This window comes from Rhodamnia argentea, chromosome 2 (assembly GCF_020921035.1).
Source record: "Rhodamnia argentea isolate NSW1041297 chromosome 2, ASM2092103v1, whole genome shotgun sequence".
Classification (NCBI taxonomy): Eukaryota; Viridiplantae; Streptophyta; class Magnoliopsida; order Myrtales; family Myrtaceae; genus Rhodamnia; species Rhodamnia argentea.
The window spans coordinates 28,308,810-28,332,636 of NC_063151.1; the positions used below are offsets into that span (position 1 = coordinate 28,308,810).

Consider the following 23,827-nt stretch of genomic DNA (forward strand, 5'->3'; position numbering starts at 1 on the left):
ACAAAAATCGCTATGTAATATTTTCTGATGTTTCTTTTCGACAAGGAAGCATGATTGTTACATAGATAAATATAAAATAGTCTGCTGAGCTGGATGTTGGGGCCTTTTCAAATATCTGCTGATACTTGGCCCTTTCAGTTTACCCTTTTTCCTCAATCCTCTCTCCACCGTCAAGATTACCTGTCTCTCATTGGTAACTAGACTTAGCTTATGTGTAGTTTGGATATTGATCCAGTGTTCATATTTTGTAATCTTTACTTGTTGCTTTTGGCACAATAAATTGACTCGGAAGTATTTTAGGTACAGCATCGAAATTGTTGTTCAAAGGCTTCATTGCCTCTTCGAGTTAATGCACCAAACTCTTTCGCCAAGGAAAAGCCTAAGGGAATGCTAGAGGTTTCAAGGCTCAATAAATCTGTATCCAAAGAAAAGGAAAATTTAAGGAGGAGGTCGCCTGAGAGTCGGACTAAGGGCAACACGGGCAAGTTTCAGAGAGGGATAACGGGCAACATGTCACAAAAGGGAGATCGAAGAGTATTAGTTGGTTTGAAGGTATGTCATGTCGACAATTTTCCTTTCACTTTAATTCTTGAAAATCATCTCCTGGTGAGTAAGGGCGTGTATGGCAATACTTTTGCTTCAGAAATCAATTTTTGGCCATAAGTTGATTTTTCTTCTTCTCCTTTAGAAGTTAATTTCTGATCAGAAAAATTCGTTTGATAACATGACAAAGTTTTTGCTTCTAGAATAGAAATTCATTTGGTAATGGTTGAAAATTTCTACTTCCGAAACATTATTATCGCAAAATCTTTTACAAAAGATTATTGATCCTAACCTAAAATCATGTTATTCAAGAAAAGTGAAATGCAAATACTGATAGATGTACGTATAATTTGTCATTTAATCATCTTATGCAATGGGGACCAATTTTATGGGGAAAATTCTATTAATGAACGTGATGGTTGAGCTGATATATTCACACTAAAAGCATGGGTAGTTTTGGTGCTTCCTCGCTTGTGCCTCTAGCGTGGTTTATGTCGTAATAGACATAGTATATAAACCTTATTCGTTCTTAAACCGTCTCTAGTTCAGAGTTGCTGCATGATACGTTTAGTAAATCATACTATTGGACGAGTTGGTTTATGACAAGTAACAATGTTTTCCAACAATTTGGTTTGGTACTTGTTGAGAACCTAAGGAGAAATTCTAAGTGAGTGTATATGAAAATGACATTATAAACCCTGCATAGTGCATTGAAGGGTGTGAAGAATATCGACATATAGAAATATAAATGCATTTTGCCTTCTCAATATCAAATTTCTTTGCTTTCAAGAATATGAGAAGCAAGACAGATGACTTGAGAAGTTCAAAGACGGTAACAACAATAGTATAATTGTGTCTACGTGGGATTGCTCGTTCGACTTTAAAATATTTGCGGGATGCCATTTAATGGGCTTGGGTCGATTGTTCGATCCATTTTACCATGATTGTGTCTTTGCGGAATGCCATTTAACCAAATCATGGAACATTTATTTCTTATAATTCGTTAAAAAAAATGACATTGCTAAAACACTTTCATACAGTACAAAATTTAGTGAATAACTATAGTAATTTTTCTTTTAAAAAACATATATTTTTGTTTTTTTTTAATTATTATTTTTATTTAATGGTTGGAGGAGACTGGCGGCGGTGGATGACAGTCACCGGCAATGGCGGATGATGGTTACCGGCGTGAGATTGTCTCTTTTTTATTTTAACTTATGGAGAGAAATAATTTTTTTTTTTTTTTTTTTTTACTTTTGAAAGTTGCTCAAAAACAACTTCTAAAGAAAAAATTGCTTCAGAAGTAGGAAAATCAAGTTGTGTAACTAAATAAATTTCTACTTCAGAAGTTGCGTTACGAAACGAATTTCTGCTCCGGAAGCACTTCTAGAGCAGAAATTCTGTTTCAGAAGTGTTACCATGCATGTCGTAAATGTGCATCCTTCTACATACATTCTTTTGTATAGTGTCCATCTTTCAATTCGATCATATTACAATAGAATAAGGAGGTGCATTGGGCATTATCCCATATCTTTTCTGTCTGTTGCTTTGCTTTTACGCTTTGAAATGGTGGCCCAAATCTAATTAAGTTGTTTGGATAAATATCTTTTCCAGTGCCACACTTCCATTGAGACAGTAATCATGCAAAGCTCGAAGAGATTGCAATGCATACATGTTCTGCTAACATTGCAGTTGCTCATCTTTAAGATTTCCTGTCCCTGATTTTTTTTCTCTATCCTTTATTGGGTTTCCCAAATTCTGCAGCTTGGTGATGTCCGTGGAAATGAAGGAAAAGCTATCAAGAATGTTTCTCAGAAGGGTCTACTCTCAATGAGATGATGGTACCTGAATGCATTTTCGGTAATTTGGCCCCTTCTCTGTTTTTTGACTGGGCATTATCTTTTGGTTCTTTTGCCCTGCATGGGCTAACCAGTTAAAACTCTTCATACCACCATCGTCCTGTGTCGCCAGCCTCTCTGGCTAATCCTGAATATATTGCTTTTCCTCAGAAAAGTTGGTTCTTTGGCACTCCCATATCAGGGTGAACTAATGATTTAGTTTTTAAACAACCCCCATTATTTAGGAGGCTGAGTGATTATACATGTAATAGATCATAAGTAAAGCTTTCCTTGGTACGGCCAATTCAACCCCTGGCTTCTAAGACACGTGACATGAACATTGACAAGCAAATTCACCCTCATGCACATAAAATGTATGTTTTGGTGCTCACTGCGTAACAAGTGATGCACTTGGTTCCCCAATCTGAATGTGTCTGGGTTTGTAAAAGCCCAGTACCTGATGGACTTAAGCAGTAGATCGGGCCTAATGGTCACAGGAAAATGAGCTTAAGGCTCGTTCTTCCACTTTGCTTCTTTTCTTTCTGATATTGGTCTTTCATTTCTTTTCCAAGATAGAGCAACTCAGTGAGTCCTCTTTATGGTGTCACGAAATGCATTCAACAATAATTGATTTCTTTTGGAGGGGGCATGTGCTGATTCTTAATGCCAGTGGTTTTGGAGTGGGATTCTTGGATTGAAGTTCACAGCATGTATCATATGCATCACTGAGTACCTTTTATTTCAATAAAAGATTACCTATGGTGATAGCAGGAAATTGCTCTAAACAGACTATCCATTGCGGACTCCTAGATAGCCATTTTCCTTCTTGTTTTGATTATATTCATTAACTTAACAAATTGCCCAGGCATCTTTTCTTAATCAGCTAGGAGTTTAGGACTAGAGAGAGAGCTTTCTAGTGGAACGCGAAGTTTCTTCATGTTTGTTTCTTTCCGCCCATTTTTGGTTTTCTCCTGGCAACTTCCACATAACAGTGTAATTGGAAACCAGTCCTGCAACCATTGCCACATGCGGCGCCAAAATAACTTTGGACCACATACCACTTTTTGGCAAATCTATTTCTTGAAAGATTTGAAGAAAGATTTCCCCTTCGCTTTTTGGTTGAGCAGAAAACGAATTCAAAGGAAAGGTTATGTGATCATAAAGAAATTACATTCCTAGTAGGACCCGTTTTCATCCTACGTATGGATAAATCAACAGCTCTTGTCGCACGAGATTGAAGATACTGCTTCACGGTACCACAAGCAGCTTTTCCAGGAAATTACCAATGTAGATGCAGCGAAAATTGCAGTGGCTATGTACAACAATGGAAACGCCAAGCCAGCCTTCTTCTGTGGTCGTGCATGCTATAATCCTCTTCTGGCGGTCCTATTGTCCATGGTATCTTTGGAGTTCATTTCCCCGTGTAGTCGCATGGACTCAGGAAACAGCACATTAGAATAATCACCGTTTGAACTGGCTTTGCACAATCATTTGACCACGGTCAGGCAGCAAGGACATCATATGTCCGATGTATCGTTTGTTTCAAATGTCAATGCTGACTGATATCAACCCTGTAATAGCATCTTGTGATCAAATCATTGATCTTTGTCCAACACGCTACAGACGAATGAATTGCCAGCCCCTAAATGGTGCAAGGTGACAGCTCAAGATTGATCGAGTCAGTCATTGTTGATCCTTCTCAAGCCACTAGATGTGGGCAGTCCGACCAGTCACCACTCTAAGAAACGAATAGTACGGAGTTCAATATGACGAGACCTGTGTATGAAGCCCGGAGTTAGGTTTTGCCGTTCAGGAAATTGCATCAAGTTCATATGTTCTAATCTTTTCTTTCTGTGGAATTCTTGCGAAGGGGAAAAGAGATAAGGAGATTATCCTGAACAAGAAATGGGGCATCACAAGATCTGTGTACACACGAATGATTTCATCGCGATTGGCTGATTGCGATTACTCTCTTTACTCTTTAGGACTGCCACATCAGTACATGCGACTCGGGAAATAGATCAGAATAGAACCTCAATAATGTTGAAGCAGGGAAAGGCCATCGCCTTCCCTTTGTGGCTCCTAACCCTCAACAGCTGACATTCGCATTGTGAATTTGTGGATGTGAAGAAAGTAGATTCAGAGTCCACGATGATACGCTTGTGACTCCACCAAAATGTAAAGCCAGTCGAGACAAAAAAATGTATTGGGATGTATGCGAAATATGATTGTGGTCTGAAACGCCATTTCTTCGGCTTTCACAGCAGTTGTCCACAGACTCGAGCTTGAGCTAACCAGTTATAGAAACCACATCTGTACATTAACCAGTTATGGGAACGGGTCTTTAAAAATCAAAGTAGACCACACAAATTTCGTCAACACCATTCTGGTCTTACACCAGGAAGTAAATTGTACAAGGTCATTTCAGATTCCCCTGTCCGGATGAATATGCCATCACCCTGTATAAATTTTTCGTCACGGGCCATTGCTTTCACGCAGTCCTGTACCATGGATCTTCTTCACATGGGGGGGACTTTCTGGCACAGTCACGAGCCATGGAAGAATAAGGCCGAAGGAGTCCAGGAGGGTCCATTAAAGAGTTGTCGAGGCCCCCCTTCTCGATGGTGGACCACAGTTTAAGCAAAAAAGCACAAGGGAAGTCTCTCAAGGAGAGGGGGATTTGCTTGTCTACGTTGTCTTGAACGTTCGAAAGAACAGTTCAGCCACGAAAAGACAAAGCCTTCTGAAATTAAACAGCGTGTTTTGTTCTTTGTTACTTAAACCGTGAGATTAGTTTCTCTTGTTTTTTGTTGTCTTTCCCTTTCGTGCTTTCCTTGGGACAAGCCCCCACTTCTTCCATGTCGGGCTTCAGACTGCAAAAATTTAATCACACGAAGCTATCCACCAGTGCCTTTTCCCTCTCCCTGCGGACTAGAATATTCAGCATCTTTCTTACGTTTTTCTTGGAAAGTTTTATATTTTGTCGGTGAGTGAAAGTATAGTGGCAATGTACGTTCGTTAAGCAGATGACTAGTCAGATAGAGCAAAATGAAACACACCCATCTCTCCTATCGCTTCAAGGGCCGCGGTCCTTGAACGAAATCGCGGGCCATTTCGGTACCGACGTTGTATCTCGATCAAGATGGGATTTTGTCGTGAAAGCAACTGCCGCAAAATGCCAACGTGGGGTGTAACTTGTAAGAACTCCATGTCCTTGTGTAGGCTCTCTTTCTTTGGTTGCACGTTCTTTCTCTGATCACATCACCCCTCCCCCAAATGAACAGTATCCAGCCGTGAATCTAGCATTAATTGGACGCCCGATGCAAACGACAAGCGATGATTAATGCGATCGACCAAGATCGAGATCGATGCTGGGTTGCGTATGGGGCAGATGTTGGTAGCGAGTGGCGAAAGAGACTCCAGAGGTCACGCTCGACAGGGAGGGGGGAAGAGCAAAGATCGAAGAGAATCGAGAAAAGGGTTGGGGTGTATTGATATGATTGCTGCATCAATGATGAACAAACCAACAAAATGGAACGAAGCTGCATGGAACCTCGGTTTTTCGAACTTATTTGCGAATCATGCCTCTTCCCTCGTCCCTTTCCCTTACCTTCTCTCTCTCTCTCTTTCTCTCTCTCTCTCTCTCTCTCTTTTTTACGAGTGTGGAAAAAAGGACTTTTGACCTGAGGACTGCAGATTTTATTGAATCGTGATTTTAGAAACGAAGTGACAATCAAGTTCCCAACTCGCCATCAGTGGAATTTAGAAAATTGGGACTGGACACGTGGATATATATATATATATATATATATATATATATATATATATATATATATATATATATATATAGACACACCCACTCAATTGATCAACAGCCAAAGCCTTAAATCTCCTTCATGAACTTATCTCATTTTTAGCTAAATCAAACATTCAAAATAAAATTATGATAGAATATATCTCAGTATTCTTATCCACGTTAGTGTCGGTCGCGCCACGTAGGACTGCAGGTTAGTGATTTCTATCTAAAATTAGTCATATGGATCGAATCAACATAAACACAAAATGTTTAGGACTCAATTGACAAAATAAAAAAGTGACACAATTACAATATCTACAAGATTTTTTTTGGGAATTTTCCCGGAGCATGACATATGAGAGCGTTTTGTATCCACGGGTAATGGAGATTATTGAACTTTAAAGATAAGCGGTCTAGGACTACTCAGCTCCTCTTGCTTTTTTTTTTGGTCAAAACTCTTCTCTGTTTCTCTCTCTTTCCATCTAAAAACACCTATGTATTTTCTCCGGAGAGAAATTGATAATTGTATCATAAATTTTTTAATTTTTGTTCATAAAGTGATCCGGAAAATTTTAAATTGGCTGGTTAATATGCAAAACAACTTTTGTATTTCCTTCAAATTTTTGAAAAAAAAGGAATGTTTAAAAGTACTATAATAGAATATGTCTCAGTATTCTTATGTTATGTGTTGAAAGGTTTTTTTATTTTTTTAAATCTATATAATATAAAGTAATGTAAACATAAGATGCTAAAAGACTTTGATCAAAAAAAAAAAAAAAAAAAAGATGCTAAAAGACGAAAAAAGTGAAAAAATAGGAAATAAAGGTAACTCCGAAAGAACAAAAGCTAGGACTATTCTTTATTATGTGTGCATCTTTGGCACAAAAAGCATCAAGGCTAAACAGACTTAATTCATCGTATGTACGTTATAATAGCAAAATATCATATAGACTCATTCTATACGTGACGTGGTTATCGGGACCACATAGAATACAATGGATGCATCAGAACATGCTATTTTCGCGGCATTAGTATTGGCATGAGCTTCCCCGGCTTCTTGATATGTCGCTAAACCGCTGCAAAAAAAACGGGTTCAGAGGATAACTATTTGATATTATCGTAAACCCTACCTTTCGTATGTGCTCAGCAAAATCCCAGTGCAGCTTCATAATTACACAGCAGCGAGCAACTGAACATGTTACTGATTAACTACGAAGCCTGAGCAGGAAAACTTCGAGCTGAAAGTTGTCTCTCTGGTCATCAACCTTTTGAACAAATCCCTCTTCACTATGTGAGAATTCAGTCAACAAGAGCGTCGCCCTGCAACGCAAAATATCTAGAACAGGTGAGGAGTACGTGGTTATTAGCTTCGGCTTCACCCAAATGATTTCAGTGGATGCCACAATGAGCCAAAAAATCTTTTCAAAAAAGGGAGCTGATGTCCCGTGCATGGAGCCAAACATCATGACGATGGGAAGCGGGTCCCGCGATTGAAAATCTGCAGTTTCTTCGCCAATGGTGCTATCGCTACTCCTCCATCATGCATGTGGTGCTGTACATGCTGAGATTCGAAGCTGAAGCTGAGCTTTGCTACTTAATTCACTCCTCCAATCATGGTCCATCTCTGCCAACTTTCGGTCCGCGGCAGATGTTTATATCATTAGAGAGCGTTGTACTTACTCGCGACCACCGTGTTCTTGATTGATATTATCGATAACTTGACTTCCTCTCTCTCCCTATCTATTCATGGTTGGAATTCACAGATAGAGTTTATGTACATGTAATGATATGAACATATTTTGACATTCATGGGCCACCTAATTCATCAATTGCTTTCATGATTATCTTTGCCATAGGCACATAGCATGATGCATGGGAGCTCCCAAAGGGTCATGATGGGAGGATGCAGAATCCAAGTCTTGTAGGGTCATGACAAGACGGGAGTGCCAAAATCTGCAACTTTCCAACTCTTCAAAGCCAATCAATTTCTTCACTCGAGTGTCGTTTGGACAGTAACGTTTGCTCATCATCATTTCACCACCGCTAACCTAGGCGGTTTTGTCGAACCGTGTGTTTGCAATCGCACACTTTTCCAGGAAATTGATTTACCGATATCATCATCCATGATTCTTTAAATAAGGACAAGTGAAGCATGATTACGGAAGGGCTTGTGCATTGAGTATAAATGCAAGTTTTGGTATCTCGGAAAGCATTACTACTAGCTCTTTGGGCAGTGACAACTTTTTTTTAATTTTTATATAACTCGAAGCTGACGAAATTTTCACTTCATTCAGCGCATTACCTATTGGATTTTCCAGTAGACTTGTCTGGAAGAATCTGCTGTTATCAATGCTATATGTCTCATGTGCTTGAACAGGTGTTGGAGACTCTGGCAGCTGCAGATGATGATAATCCTCGATCAACTTTTTCTTTTGGCCTCAGTGATTTCATTGTCCATAGGGAGAGATTACGAGTAGGGCCGTTAAACGGATGAGTCGGGGTCGAAAACGGTTCTACCCAAATTAATCAATTTAAGCCATTCTGACCTATTTATAAGTCATATAAATTTAGTGACTCATACTCGACATTACTCATTTATTAAAATACTTTCATAAATAATCCAAACTATGAAAATTCATATTTACCTAATTAAATTACTTTAAGCTCTTTATGTGTATATGTCATTGGATAAAATTGCTATTTTGACTATAAAATGCTAAAGAATTGGCTTTCAACATTGCATATAATTTTATGATTTAGTATTGATTCGCAATGAAGAATAAGAGAAAGTTAGTACTTGATAGTGAATTTGTAAAATTACAGCAACAAATAACGGGGCCGAATTGAATGTAAGATATTAAAGAAGATGATTTATATTGATTATGGATTACAATGACAAGAGCTAAGATTAGAATATCACGTGAAAATAATAATGCCAAATGCAACCAAAGAAAGATATACTCAAATAACTAACAATGGGAACTTACAAAATTAATAAAAATAAAACATAACTGGGAAAAGGAAGCCATCTTGATTTTTTTTAATAAAAGTGAATTCAGGCTAATCTTGTGGGTTCACCAAGACTTCTCTAAACTTGGAACAGTCTAAGGAGTCCATTATTTTCCAATGGAGAATAAAGAGAGTCACAAATATGGGTTGAGTTTGGGTAATTTGTGAACCTTTTTGTGAACTCATTTAATACCCATGTAATTTTAGGCTCTGCCATTATAAACTCATTTATAACGCATTTACTAGACAACTAACCAATATAATGACTCAGCCCATAAAATATGAGCTAAGAAATGCGTCTATAACCCATGTTGACAAGTCTAATTACGACCCTATGTTTATATTAATATATCACACAAAAAGGCGAACATTACAGAATCAATCAAATTAAGTTTTTGCTAGCATAACAGTTTTTAGGTGACTGTAAGAGTAACATAGTCTTTGTTAGCATAACAGTTTTTTGCTATCATATTGTGAGCTACATAGTCTAGAAGGATTAGACCCCACAACAACTTCTAATTTCTTTGTTATTTATTTTTTTTGGGATCAAAATATGTATTAATCTCACAGTACATTAACAACAATCACATAACCCTTTCTCGTCAGACTACCATATGAAATGGAAACATTTTTTTTTTTTTACAGAAGGAGGTGAACAGGATACAACAGAAGTCTGTAAACTTCCTCTCCTTATTCCCGTCCAAATGGTTAAAAAAAGGAGGACATCACGTTGATCCTCCTATTCTCCTCTCTCTCTCTCTCTCTCCCCTTATAAACAAAGTGAAAAAATTTACCACACGTCGAACCATGCAAAACCCCGTTAATCTGACTTTGAAGCTTTCACGTGCAAAACCAAACAGTTTCCCGTAGGCAAATGGCAAATGTTTAATGGTATTTTAATTAGGTGGATCACATGCAACATCAACAGTGATTACATCACTAACTATATCTAAATCATATAAATAATTTAATACGCTTAACATTTATCTTTGCATTCCAAAACATACATTTTTTCTATTGTAAACATCAGATTCATTCAAAAGGTTTAAGGCTCTTTTTTCATGCCGTGCGATGGTTATATATAATTACCGGAAAAGATTTACTCATAATTTCTACAGTTATTTTGCTATCGTTTCAATTATTTATACAATAACAGATCATATACACCGCTTGCCTAAAAGAGATGTTACATAAACAACCTTATTTATTAATGTTTAGATCTATCAAATGGATGGATTGGGTCGGATCATAAATGGTTCGACCCAAATTAACCCATATATTTTTCGACCCATTTATTACGATACAAGTTTCTCGACCCATATCAAACCCAACACATACTTGATCGACCCAACTCGACCCATATTGCTAAAACACTTCCATATTTAATCAAATCTGGGGATTTTTTTAATAAATTTTTAAAAAATTATATTATTAAAATATTGTTGACAACTTTTATAAATTTTAAAAAATAGATAATTAAAAAATTTCAGTTTGGCAAAGGCTGCCCAACCCTTGTTGACCACAAGTGAGGGTCGGGCCCTCGCACATATCTGACGAGGGTCACGGTCCTTGCCTTGTGGCCGGTGAGGGTCGGCCGGCTTTCTGAGAAAAAGAAAAAAGAAAAGAAAATAAATAAAAATAAAAAAAATGATATGTATATTATAACTCACTTAAGATAATTAGGTAACATATTTATGATCTATTTAAGATTTATTAAGTAACTCATTTATGACCGGCTTAAGCTTATTTTACAAATTTAAGGCGACCCATTTTGACTCACACTATTAAATATGTATTAAAATAGGGTTAATACCACGAAAAACTCCAAATTGGTACACTTGTGATAAATTTACTCCAAACTATTTTTTTGACTACGAAAAACCCCAAACTGGTACATCTGTGACAAATTTACCCCAAACTATTTTTTTTACTATAAAAAACCTAAACTAATACATCTGTGATAAATTTACCTTAAACTAATTTTTTTTACCACGAAAAATCCTAAATTGGTACCCCTATAATAAATTTATCCTACTTTAAATTGGATTAATATCATGAAAAATCTCAAATTGATACATCTATTATAAATAGAGGGTAAAAATTTCCAACTGGTACACCCGTGAACTGCATGTACCATCCAACCTAGTAATTTGATTGTTAGATTTAACGAAAACCAACAAATGATAAATTTGTCACGGATGTATCAATTTGGGGTAAATTTGTTACAAGTGTAGCAGTTCAGAATTTTTTATAGTAAAAAAAGTAAATTAAGGTAAATTTATCATAAATATATTAATTTGAGATTTTCCGTGCTATTAAACTATTTTGTGGCCTCTAATCTTGTTACAACATCCCCGCCCCCCCCTCTCTCTCTCTCTCTCTCTCTCTCTCTGCATATATGTTCGCCTCGAGTGAATTCAGCCCCCGGCTTCCATTCCAATTTTCTATTTAATTCCCCAACCCAACGAAACACGCTCACACTCTCTCTCTCTCTCTCTCTCTCTCGCCATGTCAACCGAGCAAGAAATGTCGGATGCATCACACATCCACAACTTTACGAACGACAACACAGACGAAGATGATTATGAAGAGGACGAACTCCAAGGCGTAGAAGAGGAGGAGGAGGAGGATGAGCAAGAAGAGACATCATCAGGGCGTGACTGCAACATCCTCTACGGCGCGTGCCGAAGGAGGCCGAGCGGGTGGTCGCTAGGGCAAGTTTTGGACCCGAGGTCCAAGTGGGTCCAAGAATGGAGCAGGGTCTTCCTCCTGGTGTGCGCGACGGGCCTCTTCGTCGACCCCCTCTTCTTCTACGCGCTCTCCATAAGCGACACCTGCATGTGCCTCTTCATCGATGGGTGGTTCGCCATCACCGTCACGGTGCTCCGCTGCATGACCGACGTGCTCCACGTGTGGAACATGTGGCTCAGCCTCAAGATGGCCAACCGGCGCTTCTCCCCACACGACGCCGCCGTCAGTTCGGGTGTCGGCGGAGGAGGCAGGGGCAAGCTCCACGACGCGAGCCATCGCGCTGTGGCTCTCCGGTACCTGAAGGCCCGGAAGGGTTTGTTCTTCGACCTCTTCGTCATCCTCCCTCTTCCTCAGGTAAATTACACTCGACCTGCGATGAAGTTTGTTTCTCTACGCATAATTTTCTTCTCCTACAGTTCCTTCCATATTCAATCACCCACAAAACCCGAAAATCAAAACTTTCAGCGGACATCATCGACAACATCTTTCTTGAGTAATCTGATGATGAATCCCGCTCCGGTTAGACGCTCGTCGCGGTAGGGGAGAGAGGGGTAGGCACGTTTAGATTGCTGCAAAGTGTACGGTGCCGCGCGACATCGTCGGTTGCTGTCATCACTACCTTACAAAAGACTTAAGAAAAAGAGTTACGGAATCGAAATGATTCGTCGTTAGCTTAAGGAGGCTGGCTTTGTACACTAGCAAGGTTGGTTCTGTTCGAGGAAGGTGACCAATGCATGTCCTGTACTTGTCCTTTTGCGCTCTCGAAACGTTACATGGTATCGGCGAAAACAGATGATGAACATATGGTATGCATGTGAATCATCTCTTGTCTTTTCCATTCGGTCAAATCGGGAACGGATTCCTGGTTGCGTATGGCACTTTGAGGTGGTGAGAGGTCGAGCGAAGGAATCAAATGATGTCTCTTTCGTAACTTCAAAGGGAGTGTTTGTGTTTCTGAAGCAAGGAGATCTCTGCGAAGATTTTTCCACCTGGACGGATCCCTTGTGATAGAAAATTTCTTACGTCGACTCAGGTTCCTTCTTCTTCTTTTTTTCCCTTTCATGTTCCCCACTCAATTTTTTTCAAGACATTATAATTCGGTCTGTCGAAAGCGAATCACTGTTACCTCTTAACAGATATATATCTACGTCATGCTGTTTAACAAGTAAAGGATTTTGTTAGTACACATTGGTCAATGTGGAAGTTTGGTTTTTTTAATTTTTCTGAACCGTATGTGTTTGGATGCAAAATTGTTAATCGTGCTTTCAAGCATGATTTTCAGAATATGGAAGTTCATGTTTCTGAAATGATTCTTGTGAACAAGATGTACAAACTAGAAGTCTTAAACTAAGAGCTGCACGAGATGGCGTGCACCTATCACGTTATGCAATTCTTGGTGTAAGGAAACTCTAATAAACATGATTAATTTCCTTACCAAAAAAATAAAATAAAATAAACATGATTAATTTGATTTGTTGTGTTGCTCTGTTTTCCCTTTATCCCTCCTGTCTCTATCTAGTAACTTTTTGTCTGTCGTCCTTACAATATATGGAGACTTTTCATGCCCTTTTGACGCACCAACTTTTTGGAACCGAATTGGGTGAGAGATGTACCTCTTTTTTTGGGTGCTCTCTTAGAGTAAGTTAGGGTGGTGAATAAAGGTGTCGAGTGCCATAGTTATTCGGATCTAACTAAGTAAAAAAACCTCGATTCCAATGGCGTAGAAAATGTCCATTCTCACAAGTCTTTTCTTTTGGAGCACTTACCATAAGACCTATGCAATAGTTATTCCATAGAAAGAGATATTCATATAGGTTTCTATGATATATTTTGTGTCAATAGAGTAATACAATAGCTACTTTGATCTAACAAGAGAAAGTGAATGACCATATTCTATATTGTCTTTGCAAAGGAGAGAAAAATGCACTTTCATCAATACATTGATCCCATTCGTTTAGAGGGTAGTTGAAGATCAATTTACCCTATTTAAATAGATTATTCATAACCTATGCTTCCTTAGCTTGTGTCCTCCCTTTGACAATAAACTGATTTTTATCCGCTTCTTCATTAACAGAGTGATGATATATCCGTGATAGCTAAGCTATATGATCTAACAGTGTAACTCTAAGTTTTTAACGACTAACGTTTTTCGAGGACGAAGGCCATGGGAGAACATTCTATAGAAGAGATTTTTCAAAACACCCATCTTACTTATAGAAATTACCCTTATATAGGCGGAGCCCAAGGCTATACCTATAATAGTACTGGCATACTAGTACAATAATATAAACACGCTAGGATCACTGGACAAAAAGTATCTGGTAAGATTTTTTCAGATGTAAGGACGATGTAAATGCATCCAAACTTAAGGACAATGATAAACTCTTTGGCCAAACACAAGGACTACACTTTGGCCAAAAGTAATGATACTAACGAGATGGCTTCTAGTGGTCTTAGTGTGTTCCTATTATTGTACTAGTGTGTTTGTATTATTATAGGTATTACCCTTGGCTCTGCCTATATAAGGGTAACTCCTATAAGATTTTGGAAAATAAGACGAGTGTTTTTTTTTTTAAATCTCTCTTCTATACTATGCCTCCATGGCCGCCTAAACACTTTCCTTCTTCCCTGAAGACTAATGTCATTAGAAGCTTAGAGTTACCTTGTTTGTTCAATATGATAAGCTAGATTTGTGAGTATGTCTTCATTTATAAATAATAAAAAAATTCTAAGACTTGAGAGTTTTATGCTATAAATATTAATTTACACATTCATTCTACAATTAAGTTTTTAGAATAGTTAGAAGTGGTCATACAAAATCTCACATGATATTAGAGTATGGTATTCACATGATATTACAATATGGTATTAAAGTAGGAGATGCTGGAGTTCAAATCTTTCTAAACCCATGTTTGCCTCTCCTGTTACATTTTGCCGATCTTTAGTCTTCGGCCAAAGTAACAACATCAAAGGGACAACTCAACTAGTTAAGGCTAGGAGCGTATCATTGGTAGAAGAGATGAGCCAATCGGTGCACACCGCAAGGAGGACCGATTGACCCAATCCAAGGTTCAACTACGAGTTCTAATATCCGTTATAAAGTTTAATCTAAAAACTTAAGCTACTAGATGAACATATGATTTAATATTCAAATCTTTTAATAAAGAGAGGTGGAGGCACAACAAGCTTAGTGATTGATGACAATAGAGCTGGGAGATTAATGATGGAGGAATTGGTCTACAGAGTAGAGAAATAAAATGAACTCAGGTAGGGTTTTCGAAGGATGAAGTCAATTTGATTAGGGGTTCTTTTTTAAACCCTTAGATAGATTTTGCTATCATGTCATCCATTTTAGGAGGATAAAGTAAATCATCTATTTGGAGAGAGGGTAAACTCAAGAAGGCAATACCCCCCTAGATAAAGAGGATCCTAATCTGGCCTTCAACAATCTATGCTATAGGAGCTTTAGGGAGCCCTAGGCTGGTCGAACAACTTGTTTCTACCCTATCCAATATTCAAGTGAAATTATGAAAACTAAATCATGATAATATACTCTATCAGTGGAAAACATTGACAGTTAATATACTTGTATAATGTATATCTTGTCGCGTATGTGGTTAAGACTTCTTTATGAATTGGAGTATCTCTTGAGTCTTAGACAAATCACAAAATATGTGATTTTCGGGTCCTGGAACGACTTCAGTTAGGGCACCAGAAGCTCTAGAGAGATGATCAATATAGGTTTGGTTGGGAACTAGCATTCGATCAAAGCGGGACATCCTGGAAAGGTCAGGAATTGTATGAATATTGCTCTATAATGTCCAATGTCCGATAGGCATAGAGTGATACTTCATTTGCTGCGAATGTGCAACCACTTGGGGATGACATCCAGACATGCTTTAAGCGTAGGTTTTACGGGATTTTATGTCAATACATGTTTTTTTTTTCGTCTCTACGGAGTGATTAGCGTCCACAAACTTTCCATGAGCATTGAACGTTTTAAAGTAGGACATCTAGCTACAGCTCTCTTCCAGGGACCAAATGGTTGCTAGAGGTGGACCACCTAGCGACCAAAGACCTACTTTTGGTGATACAATAAAAAATTTGGTCGCTAATAGTTATCGGGACTAGGCTCTAGCGACCAAATAGGGACTTCTCTCGACCAAAATAAAAGGTTGTGAGAAACTATTTTTCTATTCGTGTGTCGTTAAATTCATTGCAATTTCTATTTTGTTTCCAAGAAGAATTGTGTTGGTCTGTCGTTAAATTCTTCTTGTTAACTATTACTTTCGCCCTTGCAATGCATCACGGAGTGAGAAGAGATTGGCCTGGATTTAAATTGCAACGTGTGACCACCTTTTATTAGACACCACCTCCCCACTGATAAACGATGAATGGAATCAAAAGACAGAAAAGCAAATCGATGCGGTGAATCATTCATATGAAAGGATTTCTCATAGCGAAACAAGAAATGTGATCGCAGGTGGTGCTGTGGGTGGCAATCCCGTCTCAGCTGGAGAGAGGGGAAACAACGAGAGTGATGACGGTGTTGTTGATAATGTTCCTCTTCCAATACCTCCCCAAGATCTACCACTTCGTTTGCCTCCTTCGCCGCATGCAAAACTTGTCCAGCTACATCTTCGGCACCGTTTGGTGGGGGATTGCTCTCAACATGATCGCCTATTTTGTTGCATCCCATGTAAGCTTACTATTTTTCTATGTCTCTCAATCATTTATTGATTAATTAGAAGTATATCCTTTCTCTGCCTTGAAAGCTATATCCCTTTTGGCTCCTAAAATGATCCGTCATTTTGTTTTATCACCTTTAAGGACGGAATGTACTGATGGCCAGAAAGAAAAAGGAGAGAATGTTGGGATAAAAGTGTGGAGTCTCTAAATGTGCTTGTGAAGTCGGCATACGAAGATCTTGTTTTTCTTCTTCCTTTCTCCCAAAGGAACACAAGGATCTCAAATTCTTCTTTTTCAAAAGTTTATGCCCTCCTTCCCAATCATGAACATCCAGATGTCATCGTTGAGCTTGAGGGACTTCAATTGACATAAAAGAAGAAAGAGCTTGCTTTAACATTTGCGCAACCGACAAGAAAACAAGATAAAGATAGTATAAGCGATTTGCAAGTTCAAATTTTCAACAAGGTGGGGGTGAAAACTACAGGAACTTGTCACAACAGTGATCCATGTGGGGGCTATATAGTCTTCTTTGTTGGTGGGATGGATTTAAAGAGAGATCAGATGATGCTTGAACCTTCTGTTCTAAGGAGAATGGAAATTTGTGCATTATATACAATAGCCGGCCCCACTAAAAGACGTCGCTTTGCATATATCAGATTGATGTTGTCTTCTTTGTTTTGATTTTGTCATAAAGGTTGTCACTTTCCATTTCCAATGGGTGTTGCAAATTTCTTGCTGCATGAGCTGAGAGCTGATAGGAATGCTGCATTAAGGTCCAGTGTCGCTTAGTAAAATAAATGAAAGCATCCACAATTGTATTTACTAGGTGATAAGAAACATTTAAGCCCCTGATCATCTTGTTATTAGCTAGTGGAGCTTTGCAAACGGATCACAGGAGTAGTCATTCATCACTTGGTAACTAAGAAATTCATGTCATGACTTGATTAGGCAGCGGGAGCGTGCTGGTACTTATTAGGGATCCAAAGAGCAGCAAAATGCCTGAGGGAGCAATGTGGATTGATGGATGGGTGCTTCCCAAGAGTGCTGGCATGCAAAGAGCCGATCTACTATGGAACCACCACCATGGTCCGAGACCGAGCCAGACTCGCCTGGTGCGAGAACCGGCAAGCCCGGTCCATGTGTTTGGACTCCTCCAATAACTATGACTATGGCGCTTATAAGTGGACCGTCCAACTTGTCACCAACGACAGTCGCTTGGAGAAGATCTTGTTTCCCATCTTTTGGGGCTTAATGACTTTGAGGTACACATAACTAGTCTCTCTTCAATTATTCTTGATTGAGCAGATGAAAGGTAACCGGATTCTTGAAAGTCATGTGATGGCTCACCCAACTTTTTATGCCTAACACACTAATCTTGCGTGATCAGTAAAGTTGTCACGAAGTCTTCTTAATCTATTTTCTCATTATTGGAGGTAGTCGGAAATCAGTGATCTCCACTGAAATGAATATAACAATACAATAGTACAATGGAAACAAGCAAGTAAAAGGGTTCGTGATTAACTTAAGTGTGCCTGGCTCATCGCATGAAATTCATAACTCCAACGCTGCATCACATGGCCTTTATGTCTTAAGCTTGCATTAATTTTTGTCCAATGTGCAGCACTTTCGGGAACTTGGAAAGCACGACAGAATGGCTAGAAGTTGTCTTCAACATATTTGTTCTGACTAGTGGCCTTCTCTTGGTCACTATGTTGATTGGAAACATCAAGGTAACTCTACATTTTCTTACGCTGATTAATTTTCCCTGTGACATCAACTTATTTAAAGAGATCAAATGGCACTTTAGAATCATCTTGGGCAATATTGATATGCATCCAAACGAAAGTTTGTATGTCATATCGGGCAACTGATTCCCGATTTGATGAAAGTGAAATTCAATTTCAAAAGATATTGTGTAACTATCTCATTAAATCTTGTGCTAGCGGCTTATCGTGGAATACCATCTTAAATGGTCAATCCTAAAATACTATAAGAATGGATCGATAAAAGCATCCGATTCATCAAGTCTTATCTTTATGTCGGTGCTAGGCAATTTAGGCAATCAATCTCAATATTTACCATTGCTTGTTGAGCCCACCATTTCGGTCAATAATACTGTGCATAAGCACATCAATTGGAATCATCTTTAAGCTTTTGAACTTGGGCTATGCAGTCGTTGATCAAATCTAGCCTAAAGGCCAATAATGGTGGTGAAAGCAATCGATCTCTGTCAACAATTTACGGACCCACAATAGATCATTAGGCACCCAGGGAATCACTAAACTAATGATTATGGTTGTCCCCATCATGCTTTAAAGCTCACTGTACTCTAGGATACAGTGTCCGACTTTTGCTGCATTGTAGAGGAAAATTGTGAGATTGATTGGCTGAATTGCCCAGCACCCAGAACTTTTCACTGTTCCTCATTTGAATTGCTATATGACTATTCATTTTGCAATTGCATTATTTCATCGCAATTATGAATTGCAATCATTAAGCTGATGAGGGATAGATGAGGTGGTTATTTGCGTGAAAAAACCGTTGTTAATGATCCTAAACGATTACTTAAAGCTTCGTAAACTCTAAATTCGAGCAATTCTAAAATTGCAAAATGACAATAGTTAAAATTCACATTGACTTTTGTTGGGTAGAGTATAATTTAGTTGATGGCACGAGGAGAGATTAAGATCGAATCTCATGACTTAAATAGATGGAATTGTGAGCGTATACGAATCAAATTGTCTGATACACATCTTCCTTTTTTCCCAAATTCCGATTATGCCTCTTCTTCTATGACTGTGTCCACTTGTTTTTGGTGTGATACGAAAGGTGTTTTTGCATGCAACAACGTCTAAGAAGCAGGCAATGCAACTGAAGATGAGGAACATAGAGTGGTGGATGAGGAAGAGGCACCTCCCTCCAGGGTTCCGGCAGAGAGTGCGCAACTACGAGCGGCAGCACTGGGCCGCCATGCGCGGCGTCAACGAGTGTGAGATGATCCAGAATTTGCCGGAGGGCCTTCGAAGGGACATCAAGTACCACCTTTGTCTGGACCTAGTCAGACAGGTAACAGCAATTCTAATTATTTTTTTCCCCATGTCACATTTCAGGCAATACATAAGAATCTTCCCAAGCTAGGCCCACCATATTCTTCTCTCATCACTTACTATTTGCCCCTTGTGGACCCACCTTTTGGCGTTCTCAAGACTACCACGTGAAGCTATAATAAAGTTTTACTCACATCACATCAACTCATTTCAAATTTTTCCCGAATCTAGTCCTGAACTTGTTGGCATTTTGTTCGGATTTCAAGAAGAGGCTAGGGCTTGATATAGGGACCACAGAAAAAGATGAACCCGTACTCCTTTTTATTTTTTTTGGCAAACCCTCAAAACTAGTTGATCAGTTCATGAACAGCATAAAGCTACAACCAAAATCAACATGAATAGAGGATTAAATAGTTCTTCCAATAAAAGATTACAGTGAACATAAAAGCAAAGACTATGGATTAAAAGCTCTCTTGAATTAGATGGAAGAGTTACTGATCTACTTTTTCCATGCAGAGCTTCACGTGTGACTTATCTGGCCTGACCGAATTTTCATTCAGTTCTGGCCAAAAACGTAAAATGAAGATCTTGCACTCCAATCTTGAAACAATTAATTTAAGCCCAATGAGTATCTACCTCTTTCTGAGTTTATGGGCTGCTTCATCTTGCTTCAAGCTAGCCCGCATGGATACTAGTGGAGCTCGAGGTTTCCCACACTAGTAATTAGCATCGATTAGTCTTAATATATCTAGCATTACTCGGTGTCGACATGAGTAGGAAAACCTTGGACTCCACGAATGCCCGTGCGAATCGGACCGGTTTGAAGCACGGGGAAGAAAGCCCATGAAATGATGAAGGGTTGGTACTTATTGGGCCTAAATTAATTGTTTAAAGATTGGAGCAAAGATATGAACAGACCCAACTCTACAATATGCAGATGTCGGGAAACATGTCAGAATCATTTCGATTCTAACTACTAGTTCATTTTCTCTTCGCATGTAGCATCTCTTGACATATATTGACATATATTTCGTGCCGTATGCTTAATTTTCAGGTGCCGCTTTTTCAACACATGGATGATTTAGTCCTCGAGAACATTTGCGATCGCGTGAAATCCCTTATATTCACGAAGGGAGAGACTGTGAGTGCCTAATTGATAAAATTCTTTCTTTAAGGGTAGTTTTCATCTTTATCTTCATTATCATTGTCTACATTGATTATAATTAGGAACATTTTTTCTTTCGATGAAAAAGAAAGGAAAAAAAATGCTCGCTTGGATAAGACTTCTCATGGAACTTCTAGACAAAATAGACTACCTTTTGCCCACTGTTGGATTGAAGTGCAAACCCTAACTCTCTCTCTGACTCTCATGCATGGCGCAGATAACAAGAGAAGGTGACCCAGTCCAACGCATGCTCTTCGTAGTGAGAGGCCACCTCCAAAGCAGCCAAGTCCTCCGCGACGGCGTTAAAAGTTGCTGCATGCTCGGCCCCGGCAACTTCAGCGGCGACGAGCTCCTCTCGTGGTGCCTCCGGCGGCCTTTCATCGAGCGCTTACCGCCGTCTTCCTCGACCCTAGTCACCCTCGAGACCACGGAGGCGTTTGGGCTCGAGGCCGAGGATGTGAAGTACGTGACTCAGCACTTCCGGTACACGTTCGTGAACGACAGAGTGAAGCGGAGCGCGCGGTACTACTCGCCCGGGTGGAGGACATGGGCCGCCGTGGCGATCCAGCTCGCGTGGAGAAGGCACAAGCACCGTCTGACGCTGACGTCGCTGTCGTTCATACGGCCCAGGAGGCCGCTGTCCCGGTGCTCCTCGCTAGGGGAGGATAGGCTCCGGCTGTACACGGCTTTGTTGACATCTCCGAAGCCGAACCAGGATGATTTCGACTTTTGATGAAGCGCATAAAATAAGCAACGATAATAATGTTATGCTGGGCTTTCATTTGTTAACTACTTACATAGATGTCTAATTAATATTCACCAGATGACCAACTAAGGGAGGATATGTAAGATTGGACATCAAAATCATGAAAACTAAGAAGTGATGGAACGCATCATCAAGCTGTGGCAACACTAGTCTCTAAGGCCGTCATGAACTGGTTAGGCTCGGCCTCTGGTCCAGATGAACCCCTGAAGAGCAAGATTGCGAGGCTTCCGACGCAGAAGTAAATGAAGCAGCCAGAGCAGTGGGTGACGAATGAACCAAAATCTGTCCCCACTATGCATTGCCATCCCCCCCCATATGTCCTGTCAAATTCCTGAGCAGCACGCAAGAAGAGAACCTCAAACAATTACCTATCACAAGCTAAAGCCTGAAACATCAAGAGAACTTCGATTTTCCATTAAGGGGCTGTTTGCAAGAGTTAAACCCTTTTGACGATACCGTTTTGATGAAGCGCGCGATGTCGGTGGGCTCAGTGATGTCGAAGGAGTCGAGCGCCTTGGATGCCAGATTGAGAGCCTCCTGTTGCATCGCCTGGAGCATGTCGGTCTCGCCGACGACGGCCTTCCCTTCTAGCATATCTGAAAACAAATAATCGCCGGGGAAAGAGTACTCGGAAAAAGATGCGCCAACTTAGGGGACAATTTAGAACTGAGAGATAAGTAACTGAGGAGGGTGAATAGAATAATGATACAAGGGAGGAAGGAGGAGTGCTAGAGAAGCCAGAAGACAAGTAGATGTGAGGAGATGTGGATGATGTTGAAGAGTTGTGGTTGAAGAGGGAGAAGGAATACTACGTGGATTTGATCGGATGGGAATAAAGGGGTGTGGTGGAGAATTAACTGATGGGTTTCCTGGAGCCTTCGAATCGTATCAGTCGGCACTGTTTTTCTTGTTTGTTTGTCAAGAATAAGATGTGCAAATAAAGCCATTTTGAGAATTGGAAAAGTTGTCTCTTGGGAGAGAGAGAGAGAGTGGGCTTTGCGATGCCAGGTTCTCTTTGGCATTAGATCCACTGTCGTCATATGAAAATATAGCTGGATAAAACTTGCAAAGCCTTAAAAAAAAAAAAAACACTCCGCTTAAATCTCGTCATGTGTACCGACGGGTCCCCCTGCAGAACGCACTCTGCGAAGGATCGTCAAAAGAAAACCCAAGTTCGATTCTGTCAATATATTCAATTGGACTCACTTTTACTCAAAAGTTTAAGTTAATGAGTTGTGGGCCAATAATAATATATCAACTATTTAACACCACACCAATTATCCGATGTGAGACTGTTGTAATATAACGTGCGGAAGCTAACCCGGATCTTGCAAATAAGTCAATGCGAAAAGCCACGAGAAATAACGAGGAACGATAAATGACACCGGGAATTACGTGGTTCGGTCCGAATATCGGTACCTACATCCACGGGAGAGCCAGCAAGAACAATCCACTATAATCGGAGAATCGGAATTACAATCGCTCAATACGCTCGTGTTTCCCGCACCTAGATTATACTCAAACCCAAAGTGTTTACAAATAAACAACTTACTTGGATATAACAAAATATAAAGCTCACGAAGCACAAATCCGTCCGCGTGTTCAAGCCCAAGCAACAGCTCGCGCACGGCCAAGAAACTAGAACGTCTCTTGCTTTCTTTCTCGCGCGGCTTTTCTCTACTTGGTCTTCTCTTCTTTGTACGGCTCACTCCATCACTCCTTTTGGGTGCTCATTATTATATATGAGAAAACCCCTTCCTTCCTTCTCTTCCTCCTCATCTTACGAAGGCTTCTGCTAGGGATAGATTAAAAGAAAGAAAACCCTCTTTCTTTTACTCCATGGGCTCCACAACAAAATATATTATTTAAGCCCCTCTCTTGATCTACCATTACTCTCTTGATCTATCATTACTCTCTTGATCTATCATTACTCAAGAGAGAAGTGTCGAACCAAAATCTTGAGCAATGATCAAACGTGGTCTCCATATTATGTCTTGTGGTGCCAATAACAATTTTAAACTCGAGACATATTTAACAATTCTCCACCTTGGCTCGATGTTTGAAGCCAAGTTAATAATGCTCATCATCCATGTTGCTCTCCCAACGCCCCCACGGGCGTTCACTCTCTACAGACGCCAATAGTGCTCAAGCAAAGCTTGAGCTTCGCCAAAGGAACAGGCTTAGTCATCATGTCCGCAGGGTTCTCTGCTGTAGCAATCTTTT

At 39.6% G+C, this 23,827-nt stretch overlaps 3 protein-coding genes and 1 long non-coding RNA gene across 10 annotated transcripts in view; 2 read left to right on the forward strand and 2 right to left on the reverse strand.

The window, feature by feature from the left end:
• LOC115754793 overlaps positions 1-3,994 on the forward strand; it is a 6,137-nt gene extending 2,143 nt beyond the window's left edge. For 5 of the 7 annotated variants that reach the window (XM_048274109.1, XM_048274113.1, XM_048274112.1 and 2 more), the window contains 2 exons: positions 301-552; positions 2,308-2,883. In XM_048274109.1, the coding sequence (XP_048130066.1) occupies positions 301-552; positions 2,308-2,382 (327 nt within the window). In that variant the 3' untranslated portion in view covers positions 2,383-2,883. Of the gene's footprint in view, positions 1-300; positions 553-2,307; positions 2,884-3,037 lie in introns of those variants that run through there. The other 2 variants (XM_030693965.2, XM_048274110.1) reach the window with 2 other exon arrangements.
• LOC125313796 overlaps positions 1-13,335 on the reverse strand; it is a 19,318-nt gene extending 5,983 nt beyond the window's left edge. The window contains exons 1-2 of the long non-coding RNA XR_007197410.1: positions 13,101-13,335; positions 7,019-7,023 (exon numbers count right to left, since the gene is read on the reverse strand). This is a non-coding gene — a long non-coding RNA (uncharacterized LOC125313796). The remainder of the gene's footprint in view (positions 1-7,018; positions 7,024-13,100) is intronic.
• On the forward strand, positions 11,613-21,625 carry LOC115754720 (cyclic nucleotide-gated ion channel 4). The gene is made up of 7 exons (XM_030693848.2): positions 11,613-12,291; positions 16,421-16,636; positions 17,575-17,888; positions 18,248-18,356; positions 19,456-19,692; positions 20,728-20,814; positions 21,056-21,625. The coding sequence occupies exons 1-7, from the start codon at positions 11,695-11,697 to the stop codon at positions 21,569-21,571; spliced, it is 2,076 nt and encodes a 691-aa protein (XP_030549708.2). The 5' UTR covers positions 11,613-11,694; the 3' UTR covers positions 21,572-21,625.
• LOC115754723 (dynein light chain 1, cytoplasmic-like) lies at positions 21,586-22,453 on the reverse strand. Its single transcript, XM_030693851.2, has 2 exons — positions 22,061-22,453; positions 21,586-21,935 (listed from the first exon to the last, which is right to left on the reverse strand). Exons 1-2 carry the CDS (start codon positions 22,196-22,198, stop codon positions 21,735-21,737), a joined length of 339 nt encoding a protein of 112 aa, XP_030549711.1. The 5' UTR covers positions 22,199-22,453; the 3' UTR covers positions 21,586-21,734.
• Between the last annotated feature and the right edge of the window lie 1,374 nt (positions 22,454-23,827).